This window comes from Lycium barbarum, chromosome 2 (genome assembly GCF_019175385.1).
Source record: "Lycium barbarum isolate Lr01 chromosome 2, ASM1917538v2, whole genome shotgun sequence".
NCBI lineage: Eukaryota > Viridiplantae > Streptophyta > Magnoliopsida > Solanales > Solanaceae > Lycium > Lycium barbarum.
Genome location: NC_083338.1, coordinates 99,335,481 through 99,351,462, shown reverse-complemented (window position 1 = coordinate 99,351,462; position 15,982 = coordinate 99,335,481). Strand labels below are relative to the sequence as shown.

Genomic DNA, 15,982 nt, shown 5'->3' with positions numbered 1-15,982 from the left:
TCCTACCTCCCAAGGTAGGGGTAAGGTCTGCGTACACTATACCCTCCCCAAACCCCACCATGTGGGAATACACTGGGTGTGTTGTTGTCGTTGTGTAAAAAATTTAATCTATATAATCATGAAATCACCTATATAAATATTTATATTTATATTAGAATTAGAGCTTAAGTGAGAAAACATGTTATCAAATTAAGGTTCACAGAACCAAAGTCTTTGTTAGATAAAGCTGAAAGTCATAGTATCAGCAACAGATCTAGACTGACTAGATCAAATTCTTCATGTCATTCTTATATTTCACCAGTTGATTATATTCCAATCTCCATCTAGAGCTTCTACTTCTCAAATTAGAGAGAATCATGATAATAGAATCAGTAGCTTCAATTGACAAAGATAATATTGTCAGTGGTATTCAAGACACAGAATTAACCGAGTCAGAAAAGAATTTTCCAGATGGTTTATAATGAATCAAGACCAAAAAATAGATTTTAATCGGGGATCACCCGCAAGACAAAAAATCAGTGAAGAATTTTTCCAACCCAGATGGGAACCATTTAGAAAATGGTTTTTTGAAAATTTTAATACTGAAAAACAAACAGTTTTTCAAAATGACTTTTATAAAGATCTTTCACAAGTCAACAAGGTTATATCTTTTGTTCCTTGGTTTATGGCCAAATATATTAGAAATTATATTTATGTTTTAGAAAGAGAATATAGATTGATTAATGGAGAGATTATTAATACTATATTCCCTCCACAACAATCTTTTCAAATAGAAAAGAAGGATAAGTTCCTTCATTTTGCAGCTTTTTCAAAATTATTTGAAAATTGATACTTTACAAATCACTGCTAGGCATATTAATATTATGCTAAAGCAACAAAATTACGCCAGTATTTACATGAGTATATTGGGCGAACAAATTATTTCATTACATGATAGAATTGAAAAATTGTTTTCTGAAATCGGAAAATTACATCATTATGCTAATTTTAAAGACAAAAAGCAGGAAACCATCGCCACTCCTAGTGTGTAGCCTCCTCCTGAAATCAAAGACTTTAAGCTAAAATCTTTTTCAGAGTTGGAGCAATTACTTGATGATAAATTCAAAGGATTGCAAATTAGTCCGTAAATAGCGGAAGAGAATGATTTTGACCTTTCTGATCACGATTATAAGCAGAAGGTGTCAGAAGAAATTAATAAAATATCGGAAGTATATGCCCGAAAACCTTCTCAAAGGATGTTCTACTATCCTCGTCCTACTCCCCTGGATGTATTGCTCGAAGAACATGAGCATATTATTACCAACAGTTATAGTGGTAAAGAGATTTATGAATGAAATATTGACGGTTATATCGAGAGACAAATTTATACCCTGGTGCATAGAATGCTAATATACAACACAATTTGCAAGGCCAATAAAAATAGTGATAGGAACATTGCTGAAATAATTATTGCTGGTTTTACCGGCCAATTGAAAGGATGGTGGGATAATTATTTGACCCAGGAACAACGCGGTAGAATTCTAACTGCTATTGAGCAGGAACATGGAGAACATGGAACTGTTTCTATACAGAATGTTGTATATTCATTAGTTATTAATATCATAGAACATTTCTCGGGTAGATGGTCTAATAATAGTGAAAATATTAGGATTAGGACCATGCTTCAGAACTTGAGATGTAAAACCCTTACCTCATTTAGGTGGTATAAGGATGTATTCCTTAGTAGCGTCATGGAATTGCCTGAGTGTGATAACACCCATTGGAAGTCCAAGTTTATAGATGGACTACCTAGCCTCTTTGCAGAAAGAGTTACGAAAGCTCTTAGAAAAGGAGAAACTAGCATCAATTATGATGAATATACCTATGGCAAGTTAATAGGTACTTGTGTCCAAGAAGGTTTATCCTTATATAATGATATTAAATTAAATCAGCAGATTAAGAGACATCATCTAAATGAAAGACAAAAATTAGGGGAATTTTGTGGACAATTTGGTATGGATATTTCACAAACTAAAGCGCCTCATAGGAATAGAAAGAAGAATAAAGATTTCCAAGCTTGGAAAGAAAAACGCTTGGAAAGGAGAGCAAGAAGGAAAAGGGAATTCCGGAAAAAGAAGGATTTTATTAAATCCAAAATCCTAAAGCTTGCTATAAATGTGGTCGCGTAGGTCATTATTATAAAGACTGCAAAGTTAAGGAGAAAATTAAGAACCTTAACATTGATGATGAATTAAAGGACTCATTATTCAAGTTATTATTAAATTTAGAACCGAAAGATTCGGGTTTTGATTCAGATGAATTAGAGGACTCTACTTCAAATGAAGATCTCCGGGTTCTTGAAAATGAAAGTTATATTTCTTCGGATTCAGATGAAGAATGTGCTCCTTGTCAAATGGGATAGCCTTGTACCAGTAAAGGCGATAAAGAAGAAGATTAATTTTATAATATCTTCTCTCAGTTCAAAGATTTGAATATCAATGTCTTAGATGGTGGTAACTAGGTGGATTTATTAAAGATTATCAAGGATCCGGAGCTTTGGTCTCAGAGCATTGACAAAATTCATCAAACACGTGAAATTCAAGGTGAAACACAGAGTCAAGAATCATTAGGTCCATACACCATGTCTGAAGTTAAAAGACTTCTTGGACAAAGGAGAAATATTATAAGTACTCCTATCATAGCACAAGATTTGAAAAAAGAGATTGATAATCTCAACAAGGAGATTTCATATCTCAAAAAACATAATACCATTTTGGATGAAAGAATTTCCCGAATTGAGGGTAAGGGGAAACAAATTATTGAAACCCCAGACGCTGAAGATGCAACAACGGAAGGTATAAGTAATAGGGAGAATGAAGAATTTCTCAAAACACTTGAGATATTTACTTCTCAAAAGTTTTTTATAAAAACTACTCTTTCAATTGATTTTAATTTTAAAAAGGAATTTACTGCTCTAGTTGATAGTGGATCTGATTTAAACTGTATAAAAAAAGGATTAATTCCCTCCAAATATTTTTATAAAACTACTCATAGTCTTCGATCTGCTAATGGGCAGAAAATGGAAATTGCTTTTAAATTGTCAAAAGCTTATATTTGCTAAGAAAAGGTTTGCATACTAGAAAGTTTTGTACTGGTAAAAATATTTCAAACCAAATTATATTGGGTACTTCATTTTTTCAAAAAATATTTCCTATTTTGAAATGGGATGAAAAAGGTATAATAGGAACCTTTGAAGGAAAAGAAGTTAAATTTTAGTTTATAACTGAACCATTTTCAAGAATTATAAATGAAATCAAAGACAAGTTGATGAATAAACATCAAGTCAATTTTCTTAGACAAGAAATTTATAGTATAAATATTGAGGAACTTTTATAAAATCTTAAATTACAACAAAAAAATAGATTTTATAAAATACCAGTTTTCATTACAAATTTGTTACTTTTATGGTTACTCTTCCATACGAAGATAATTTTAATGAAGGAAATATTCCTACAAAGGCAAGACCTTGCTAAATGATTTTTGAATATTTAGAATTATGTAAAAAGGATATTACTTCCCTTTTACAAAAATGCCTCATACGACCTTCAAAATCTTCATGGTCATGCATTGCTTTTTATGCTAATAAACATGCTGAACAGGAACGAGGAGTTCCTAGATTGGTTATAAATTATAAACCCCTTAATAGAGTTTTGAAATGGATTAGATATCCTATTCCAAACAAAAAAATATTTATTGGATGGACTCCATAATGCTATTATATTTTCAAAATTTGATTTAAAATCGGGATACTGACAAATCAAATTGCATAAGCAGGCAAATAATGCAGAGGTATTTGGATACAACGTCAAACGCCACTCCTACTTATAAGTAGGGGTGTACATGGACAGGGTTGGTTCGGATTTTTTAAACACCAAACCAAACCAATCGCGTCGGGTTTTTAAATTTATACACCAAACCAAACCAATAAAATTCGGGTTTTTCAACCTCGGGTTTTCTCGGGTTATTCGGTTTTCTCGGGTTTTTCGGTTTTTTTTTTCCGGAATAGTCTTGATACAATACATATAACTTTTATTTCAAATATTTCTGTCCTAGTAAGATACAACTATATAATTAAGGTGTTTCTTAAGAAAATAACACAAAATGTGAGAAGAGTGATGACATTGCATTAAAATATTCAACAAAACTAATAAAATCGGTTAAAATAAATATTGCTATTTAACAAGCCATAAAGAAAATGACCATAATCTAAAAATACTAAGTCATGCTAAAATAAGCACGGCTAATAAGTATTAATTACATGACAAAGAAAAAAAACTTAAGTTATGTATTTTCACTCTCTAAACTAATTATGCAAAACTAAAGAATAGATATCCAACATTATGTCATTCCTAGTGGTAAATTGAATTTCTTTTGTTAGCGTTAGTCTTGAGCTGGTTTTGGTTTGAACTTTATTTGAGTTACAAATATCCATAGGATATAAAACTTATTGACATTCAAAATTCTAAGTTCAAGCTTGAATAATATGATAATAGATTAAAATAACTACGAAAAAATAAAAGAAATATTTATAAATTCCATTACAAATAAATATTTTTATGTATAAAATATTTTAAAAATTGAATACATGTAATATCGGGTTGGTTTGGTTCGGTTTAACTTTTTTTAGTTAAAACCAAACCAAACCAATTATGATCGGGTTTTTTTTCTCAATACCAAACCAAGTCAAACCAAACCACTAGTCGGGTTTTTTTCTCGGTTTGACTCGGTTTATCGGTTTGGTGCGGTTTGTCGGTTTACTTTGTACACCCCTACTTATAAGTATAGAATGCATTATGAGATGATTCTCTCTTCCATAGGAACAAGAGAAGTTCAACATTTTTATCCTGCTAATAGCAGAAAAGTTTATAACTTTTCAAAAATTATAATAAAAAAGATTTTTTCTCCAGCTGAATGGGGATTAAGTACGCTCAAGGAAAAAAGATAATATCCATCTTGAGCAAAAAGTCCCAGTCAAATTTAATTATTATGTTGAAAGCTTTCATAAAGCCTTTTTATTTGAGAATGCTAATAAGAAACATTCTTGATTTATAGAGATATGTGCCAATGTTTATAAACAGGGCATACCAAATTTGTTTTGTCAATGGTGGATTAACTATGGTCCATCAGTCAAAATATTACCGGAACCCGTCAAGAGTTTATACACATAATGGGTTGAAGTTTCTCCCAAGTTAATAGACTTGGAAACTAATAATATATTTTTTGAAGGAATAACTAATATGTATTTCTTTATAGAATTCTCTATTCCATGGATCATTAAATGGTCAATAGTAGTGGGTTATACCCCGCAAAACCTTCCTTTTCTCAATAGAATTTTTTATACAAAATTCTGAAAAAACTTATTCAGAAAACAGCCGATGGTAATATACCTGGCCAAGAATTAATAGATAAGATTAAGGTTAGTATAGCCAGTTATAGAGATTATATTAATTTCATACAGCAGAGGGAAATTCCAAGTCCCTTCTAGCACATCGCCAGAAGAATTCAAATGAAGAAAGGTGTTATATCGAAGAAATGATAGCTGCCTATATGGAAGAAGTCAAAAAGATTTAATGCAAAATCTAAATATAGAAATGCCTTCAGACATACACATGGCATCCGTTGGTAATACCACAAATAATGATGATGAAGACCAGACCTGTTTAGCAGGGGAATCCCAAAGTCTTGATGATACAGAAGATGTTGAAAATTTTATTATTATAACTAGTCATTACTACATAAATATTTCATGTGTATTTGAAGAGCATAGAATTATCGTGTAAGATTAATGATATGTTATGAAAGTCGCAATCGTCTAGTTGGAGCAGGTCTATTAGGAAGCACATAGAAATACCATTATAGAGATTATTATTTGACATTATTTTATAAAAATTATACTAATTAGTTTTGTGATCTAATAAAAATTAAATAATTTTATATATATATAGAGAGAGAGAGATATAACTATTACAGTCATTTATTGGAAGGAATATAAGAAACAAAAGCTATAAATAACAACTTATTTAGAATACATTTTATCTTTTAATATTTCATCCTCATTTTTAAGTTTGCATTTTAATTAATTTGACTTTTCACCTTGTCACCTTGGACCCAAAGAAATGAACATGAAATGCTGTTCAGATTTGATTTTAGGTGGAGGTAGTGCTGCTGATTTGGAGGATTGGTTCCAGAGAAATCCCGGCCAGTTAGTTAGCGAGAAGAACATGCAAGAAATGCTGGCAAAGTCACGATCCGTAAGGATTGCTAAGGCTCGACAGTATTTGAAGGAGATAAAAGTGATGGAGAAACAAACAAAGTTGGTCATTGATGCTCTGAAAGCCATTCCCAAATGATAAGCCAGATTTTTGTATTACTTATTTGGGCTTTTAAATATTTGCTTTCTTTTTTCTGCTTTTGAGTTTATTTTGGTTGTTGTTGATCTATGTGGTTCTAAGAATGATGATTTTCCTGTAATGAGGTGAAGTGTTGCTCTCTTCTCCTTTTCCCCCTTTTTTGCAATCTGTGTAGTGGAAGATTGACTATTCTAGTACTAAATTTCAGCTTGTTGGTGCCTTCTTTGGCTTGTTTAATTAGTCGATAGAGTCAACTTTTTCAAGATGATTATTTATTTCAAATATTAGTGGTGGATTTTGTTCATTTTCTTAAATAACTTCTCTTTTCACAATTTCTCTTTGGTTTTCTTATAGCGCAAAGTTTATCTTTATCTTATGCATATGAATATGCGATGATCTTAATAAACAGGTTTCCAAGTTATGTACATTACAACAATTTAATCTGTTCAGCAAAATAAATCGTAAGCAAAACATATCAAAATAGAAAAAGAGTCATGATAAAAAGGGGGATAAATCAAATTCACTTGAACACATAATACAACTGAAAGTCTATAACTAATACAGAATGGGATACACATGATATTTGATGTCTATATGTTATAAAAGAATTAACGGTTTTGGGTTGGTGCAGAGTAGGGCTGGGTTCTTCGGTTCGATTTCGATATTTAAATTTTTGGTTCGGTTCTCGATTTTAGTGTCCCGATACTTCGATTAATCGAAGAAGCGAAATTTTTTCAATCCATGGGAATATATGATAGTTGTGCTTAAATTACTTGTATAATTACACTACTATGTTTGTTCCCTCCATTTCATTTTCATTTCTTTGTGTTTCAAATTAATAAGTCGCAGTACCGTTCACCTTGTCACCTTGGACCCAAATTCTCTTTGACAGTTTAAATATTTTCTCCTCGTGAGGCTTGGAAAAAAAATCCTTTTGGCTACGTTTCCCTGATATTTCTTTTTCAATCTTTTGAGTTTATCCCGTAACAGAGTTTTTGTTGTTTCCGTATGCAATTTGTCCTTTACAAAGTTAAGGAATGTAGCATAATCTGTTGAATTGTCACAACCCAACTCGTGAATTGTTCAGGAACCCACGCTAACTCCCTGGTGGGTGAGCCCTTCCCTTATAACCAAACATCAAATCAACGCGGAAGTGAAAACAGAAATATATTAAGGGGTTGTTTGGTACGCGGACTAAATTATCGCGGGACTAATTTATCCCATCTGCGAGAAGGGATAAAATAATCCCAAGGTTAATGACATAAGGTGGGATATCCCATCCTTAAGATTGTGCTTCATTTTATACTCTGTTTGGTAGAAGGTATAAATTTATCCCATGATAAATTTGGATAAATTTATACTTTCTACCAAATACGGTACAAAATTAATATCAAAATTAGTTCTGGGATATCCCAGCTTATATACCATGTTCCAAACGACCCCTAAGTCTCAATAGATATATAAGATAATAATGTAGGTGCGGAATGAGAAATACTACACCCCAAGGATCTAGTTTGAAGCTAGTACAAGAGCTACAAAAATAGTATATACTCTAAAAAGAATACTACAAATCTCAATAGTAAAACTATTGCCTCGTGAGTAAAAAAAGAAGAGACAAATATGTAAAGGAAGAATCTCCGGGCTGCAGGTCTAGCAGTAGCTCACCCTGGAGTATCTGTCAAAGGCCTTGGATAACTAGCGAGGTCTCGAACATAACCTGAATCAAAATCGACACTCCACAAAGAGTGTGGCAAGAGTAGTATCAGTACAACACCAGTACTGGTAAGAGTCATAGGCCGACTAAGATTAGTTAACACATATGAAATACAGAAATCTACGAGTAGAAAAGATAAGCTAGTCAACAACAATCAACAGGCATAATATGTCTCAATATTCACCAGTCATAGCCTAGGTTTAAGCTTTAACCCACACGTCTGCCAAGTTTCTGAGATATCACTCCACAACAGGCAAGAACACAAGTGTAACACCAACAAAATCCGATGCGGTACTATGCAATGATACGATAAGATGTGCAATACAGATGGGACACAATGCAATGATTAGTATCTCGAACCTGTACACACATGCTATACGCACTTTTCGCTTCAATAGCCATGACCCATGGGGGACCCGCGACGTCCATTTACTAGCCTCTCCGGAACAGACCTTGGATCGTGACTCTGCCACTATACGTCCAGTACAGACCTCGGACTATAGCAATAATAATGTTACTTTCCTCTTTCCCTTTCTTTCCATTTCAAAATCCTTTCGCATAACTCTTTAATCATGTATGAAGGTATAAATGCAAGAAATAAGGAGTCATATATAACCAATGCCAGTTAATATGAGATGGAATTCATAAGCACTACAATGGAACATTCAACCGTTGCACATATTATCAAGACTATCATTGGAACATATCAGATACTCAATCCCAATCACAACAAATAGAACTAGCACAACCCTCATAACCACAACCACATTGTCAGGTATAACACATGCCAATAATTGCATAAAGTATGGTGGCAAGCCCAAATAATCAGAAATCATACCTATGGCGGCAAGCCCAAATAATCAGTCATACCAAGCCAGTGGATTTAACACTACAACCATGCCCGAAGGCCTATCATTCTTTCCTCGTCTATAACTATATAACACATGCGATTCGCTAATCAAAGTCTAAGAAAGGTAAGCCATAACCTACCTCAAAACCAAACACGAGCCTCGAACTCCTCAAACTTAGGCCTTTCCGTTCCGGATTGCCTCCTAATGCTCAAAGTCTAACAAATAATTGATCTATGTTAGACTACAAATCTAATGATATACATATTGCTATACTTTCGGAAAAAAACCCCAAAAATAACCTTAAAAAGTGACTCGAGCTCACAAGGGTAAAATGAGAAATTTTAGGTTGAAAAAGGTCAACCTTAAGCTCAGGAGGTCCAACTACTAATCATCAACACCAACTAGTCCCCAATTAGCATTAATTTCATCATTAATTGAAAACCCCAAAATTTAGAGAAAACCCCCAATTTTCCATATTCAACACCCTAGAATTAAGGAGAGATTCAACTTAGTCTTAGTAACTAAATTCCCCAATGATTAGAAGCTTGGAAATCAATAGACCTTCCGATAAACTCATTATAATTGAAAAAGAATCATAAAACACTTTAGGGTTGTAACCTATCTTCCCCAACATAAAAGATGAAAGCTATCATGGGTTCCAATCTAAGCTATAAATAATTCACAAGGAAGTACAAAGGAACTTACCCCGAAGATGAAATCACCCACAAGCTCTCCAAATTCGTCCACAACACTCTCTAGGTTAAGATTTTGGTAAATGGGAAGAATGGGTTCGAAATTGGAAACTAAAAGGGAACTCTGTTCAGCAATTTTTGCATCCGCGAACACCTTGTCCGCATATGCGACTCGCCTCCGCGAAGTGGCTCTCGCATACGCGAAGCCACTTAACACCTTACCCTCTCGCGTTTGCAGGCCAAGTACCGCATAGGCAGGCCCACGAAAGCAAACACACACCTGCGGAAGTGGGATACCAGAAACCAGCAAAAAAATTGGTTTTTCACCAAGTCCAGCCCGACCGGATACAAACCGAATATGCATATCAACGCAAAAACACGCTATAGACTCACCCATGCCCTCGAAATTCCCAACGGGGATCATCTTGACCCGGTCAACCCCCACAACCCCAAAATCAAGTTTCTAACTAAGTGACCAAAACGGTCTCGAGCGCTGAACCAACCAGCCTACCAAGTTATAATCGACTCTCTGGCCCTCATGGAACTGACAAAATTCCCAAAAAGGTTCGTGTACACAAAAATCAACTTTTGGTCAACCATTTTTCACTATTTCAACTTAAGGGCTTCCAAAATCCTCAATTTTCATTATGACTCTTCCGACTCCCTCGAGAACTGTACCTTACATCCACGTGGGTCAAAATTATTCGGATCAACAGGGTAAAAGGGTCAAAAAACCTAAACGATCAAATGGGTCGTTACATGAAGGTTTGGCGTTGTTTATGGATGAATATTCGAGATGGCCTTGAGGTATAGCTATTTTATTTTCTTCGCTCCATACTCTCTGAAAGGCACTCTTCACATCTAAATTTTCCATTTTCCTTTTTTTTTGGTGAGTTTGTAGGAGAATCAGTGGATATATTCCTACTTGAAGGTGTCCAATCTTTGTCCATCAAACCTTCAAAATCAGGACGTTGGGCCTTTTTCTGCATCTGTTTTTCGTTTTTGGATAAGTTTAGAGAATCCATGGAAGGAATGTGCTTTGATTTTGGAATGTTCAATGTTCAGAGGAGAGGAAGGAAATTTTATTTTGAAATGTAGGCGAGGAAGGGAAGCAATATTTATATTTTCAAGTGGAATACACTATTAAATGTACTTAGCATTAGTCTTTTGGGCTTCCCGAGAAACAAGATTTCGTGAAGTTTTTTTCTAAGTTTGCTACACCGGCAACTTTGTTTATATATGAGTTTAATTTCTGAATAAAGTATCATGCTAGGAGGTAAATTGTGTGACCTTACGTGAAAAACACATTGCTAAATCACAATATTTTTGGGGGTGGGGGGTGGGGGGTGGGTGGGTGGAGAGGAGGGGTCTATGAAGACACATTGCCATACTCCATATAATTTACATAAATTTTTGATCACTTGTAGCACCTGAAAGCACTGCGAAAAGAAGTGCATATGAATCATCTGGAAATTGACACACTGGTTTCATTATTTTATTTATAGCATTCCATTCCCACATTTGAAGTACGCCTATCAATTACTACTCCCTCCGTCCATTTTTACTTGTCCTGTATACTAAAAATAGTTGTCCAATTTTACTTGTCTAGTTTGGAAAATCAAGAGATAATTTACCATTTCATACCTATTTTACACTTATTATTAATTATTAGGTTGGAAAATTTTACTCGCGAAGTCCATGTACTAGTCACTCTGCACACAGCCCAGAGATGACTTCCACAATAACAAGCCAGTCCGCACACAACCCAGAGACGGCTTCTATAACAAACCTGTCCATAATCTCCTGCTCCGATCATAAACTCGGATGTTTCCTTCTCACTTATCATCATCAATACCAAATCACACTTCATATCAATGTATCATGCAAATGTGTATGAATGCTATGCATGATATCAATATCGAATGTAAATCAAAAATCAAGATCACAATCGTGCCTCTACATGGGCACATACCAAAATGCCATTCCTAAATCATTATTCCTTCCTTTATCGATGATAAATGAATAGATAAGTGAGAAATGAATGCATCACAAATACAACATAGTAAGTGGGAAACAAGCCCAACACCTCACACGTAGCAACAAGCCAAATCACAATAACAAGGCGACAAGCCCACAAGTAATCAACAATACCAACCTAAGAGTATCCATCCCAACTTCATACCTGAAGGCTTAACATGTTTTCTCTGTAAATAACTGACTTCTACATATGCTTCGCTAATTGAAGTCTAACCAAAAGGTAAGCCGTAACCTACCTTGATGACGAGCTGGTGCCACGAGCCGTCAAACGCGAGCCTTGCCCTTCCGAAGATCCTCCGAATACTCAAAGTCTGGTTATTATTGAAGTCTAAGTTAGAAACAGAGATTAGCGATACCTATATTACTATACATTTGTTCAATTCGAAAATCAACTATAGGAAAAAGGGAAGTCGAACCAACAAAAGTAAAACGGGAATTTCAAGATTGGAAATGGTAACCCAACGTTCTAGAAGTTCAATTCTACTTTCCAATAGCTAATTAAGCTCAATTATTGAGCAATTTCATCATTTAGAAGAAACCCCTCAATTTAGGCATTAACCCTAGATTTTCATAATCAATCTTTAACCCAAATTAGAGATTTAAGCTTATTATCCACTCATCCACAAGATTTCATGTTTAGAATAGCCAAATTCGTCAATTAACTCATATTTATAGCCTAAGATTCAAGTATAAAAGTTAAGGTTGAAAACTCGTCTTCTCCAACTAGTCCCACTAGTTTCCACCATAGATTCTAGCCTAGAATTACTTTTCCAATAATTAGTGGTAGAAACTAGCAAGAATCACCAATAAAACCCAACAAGATTGAAAGGAGAACCAATAATCATCAACTTAGGGTATAAGAACTCATCTTCCCCAATTAACTTCCTTAAACACCATAGATTTCCTTAATAATCATGACATAAACATAAAAGGGAGTAAAAGAACTTACCCTAATGAAGGTTCAATCTCAAATGCCTCCTAAATCGCCTTTAGAATTCCTTATGTCAAGAATTTAGTGAATGGGCATAATGTTTTTGGAGTTGGAATAAAAAGACAATTCTGAATTAGCGCCATTCGCCTCTGCGGTAAAAGGTTCGCTTAAGCGATCTCGCCTCGGCAGAGAACCATCCGCTGAGGCGGATCTCATTAAGCTATCATGGACTCGCGCCTGCGGGTCAAGCCTCGCTGAGGCATAAATAGTCGTGCTGGAGCGAGACATCAGAAACTAGCAAAATCTGCTTTGCACTAAGTTTCACCCCAAATCCCGACATCTATCCGAGGCCTTTCGGATGAAAACCAGACATGCAAACATATGTAAAAACACAGTACGAACTCGGTCGTGGCCTCGAAATTCCCAACGGAGGTCTATTTGACCAGGTCATCCCAAACGGCCAAAACCAACTTTCCAACCCAGAGTACAAAATGCTGCTGATTGCCTCGGGAGCCAAACTGAATACACCACCAAGTCATAATCGACCCTCTGGACCTCTCAGAATTGACGAAATTCCGAAAAATGTCTGTTTACCCAAAAGTCAACTATTCGTCAAACATTTTTCATTCAAAAGTTGTATCTTCCTCAAATCATTCTAAAACTCGCCCGATGGCCTTGGGAATTGTGTCGCCCATCCCTGCAGGTCAAAATCATACTAACAGGGCTCGGGGAAAGGTCAATGGGCGTAAAGTGGTCAAAGTGCAATAACGACAAAACGGGTCGTTACAGCAGATACTAATAAAACAATCGTTCATCGTCGAACGATAAAGGAAAAGAACGGAGGAAAAGTACTTGAGTCAGTAAAAAACTGGGGATATCTGGTATGCATATATTGGAATCGGTCTCCCATGTGGCCTGCTCGACTTAACGGTGCTTCCATTACACCTTAACTGAAGCTATCTCCTTCGATCTCAACTCCCTCACTTGCCTATCTAAGATCGCTATAGGCTCTTCCTTCTAAGACAGATTCTCATCGAGAAATACTGAGTCCCAACGAATGATATATGAACCGTTTGAATGGTACTTCTTTAGCATGAAAACATGAAATACCGGATGAACTCCTGACAAGCCTAGTGGAAAAGCCAACTCATAAGCCACTGCGCCAATACGACGGATTATCTCAAATGGGCCAATGTACCTCGGGCTCAACTTGCCTTTCTTCCCAAATCGCATGACACCCTTCTTCGGTGAAACCTTCAGAAGAACCTGCTCACCCTCCAAAAACTCCAAGTCCCTAACCTTCCGGTCCCCATACTTATTTTGCCTGCTCTGTATTGCCAGAAGCTTTTCTTGAATCAGCTTCACTTTGTCCAAGGACTCCCTCAGCATCCGTACCCCAAGGTCTCACCTCGAAAGCATCAAACCCCATGAACTCTAAATACATCAATTCTCCTCGTGCTTCCTCTTAACTTGATCATGATCTCGAACACATCAACACAAAACTTGCAGCCTCATTTAATACACCTTTAACCATCGAATCTCCCATTGGACCACCTCGATACAACAACAACAACAACATACCCAGTGAAATCCCACAATGTGAGGTCTGGGGAGGGTAAAGTGTACGCAGACCATACCCCTATCTCGGAAGACATGGAGGCTGTTTCCGAAAGACCCTCGGCTCAAGAGAAATCACAACGAGAAAGGTTAGATAAGCACAAGCAGTTCAAAGAAGAATTGGATCACCTCGATACGTCAACCATAATTTCGAAAGTATCAAATCTCGCAATCTCTTGCACTAACCTTGCACAACTATTCCTAAGTCTTCAATATTCCAAGATTCTCACCCAAGCTATCCAGTTAGTAATACTCTCACATAATCTACTACCACAATACAGTCTCATCTCGAAATTGTAACTTTGGTCTTCAAATTATAGAGATTTCCAAAATTCCTTCTCGTTAGACAACTCTAGCTCATGTAATGAAGAGTGCTACGAAGTTATCCATCTTGGTATAACATGAGTCACCCTTCCGTAAGCCTTATCATGTCGGTCACCTGAAATTTGCTTCTCACCTATCGCTGATCAGAGACGAAATTCCGAATGTCTTTAACGCCGAATATATAATCAACATTACTGCAACTATGAATGTTTTTCACTTTTCGATTTTGATCTTCACTGGTATTTTCAATAGGACCAAGACTGCCCATTGATTTATTTATCCCACACCTGCGTTTTAACTCCTTTACTGTAGGGGAGGTCCTGCGGAAAAATAGCTCGACGCCAGGATCATAAAAAGCTTAACACCTCTCATTCTTATTACTTTTTCAATATGAAAATGAAAAAAAAATGAAAAATCAAAAAGTCATTTTATTCAAAACCCCAATTGTGACATCCCTTCTCTCCCACTTCACACCTCGGAACGCACCCTTCTTATAGAGATAAATGCGCTTTCACATCTTCTTAACCCGAAATGGCTGGGGAGAGGAAAGGTTCCTTTTTTTTAGGGTACTCCCGGGAACAGATCCAGTGGAGACGGGGTGGGGCCTGTAGCTCAGAGGATTAGAGCACGTGGCTACGAACCACGGTATCGGGGGTTCGAATCCCTCCTCATCACGAAACTTCTTCATAGCACTTAGTCCATTTCTGTAGACTTTTTTCCTTAAGCGTACTTAACATTCACACCCCATCTGAAAGATGCAAGACAACAACACCACAAACCATACCTGACCCAAGTAATCCCAAAGATGTACCTTACTCCTACCAATTTTCGACCAACAATGCCTTTATCTTAAATCTTCCCTTTCTCTATTCCATGCAAATCGCATTCACCGCCATCGACCGACCATCACTCAACCCTACTTAATAAGTATACCGCAGAGTCGTAAGTCCTGCCAAATAGCCAAGTCAATCCCGGAGATAAGTATGCCGCACACTCAGCCAACTGAGAGTTTCTTTTGCCTCACTCGAACTTCACACTAGAAACCACTCTAAACCCGCGTATCACATAAGCCATTCTTCAAGAAGTCTTCCCACTAGAAATTATCGACCAACCCTAGTTATCCCAGCAAGAAACAATCATTGCCGATGCAATACCCTAACACCACCACTGAACCGATTCATAACCCGTAAGGCAACCTTTAATAACGAACCAGAACACCTCTAATCAAACTGCACGATTATCCCTCTCATTTGATCCACTCAACGGAGTCATAACAACAGTAGTAGCAAGAAGTAGCCGAAACTTACACAACATATGCAATGCCCACACCTCTTGTCCAAGATTAGATGCAACACCCGATAACTCCTTGAATACTAAAATTTCACTCTTGCCTATCACTGAGTCATTCATATTAGTCAACCACTAGC

General features: G+C 36.1%; 1 protein-coding gene across 1 annotated transcript; it reads left to right on the top strand.

Annotated features, from left to right (window-relative positions):
• The first annotated feature begins 1,382 nt into the window (after positions 1–1,382).
• On the top strand, positions 1,383–2,168 carry LOC132628707 (uncharacterized). Its single transcript, XM_060344471.1, has one exon. It carries the CDS (start codon positions 1,383–1,385, stop codon positions 2,166–2,168), a length of 786 nt encoding a protein of 261 aa, XP_060200454.1.
• Positions 2,169–15,982: the final 13,814 nt, after the last annotated feature.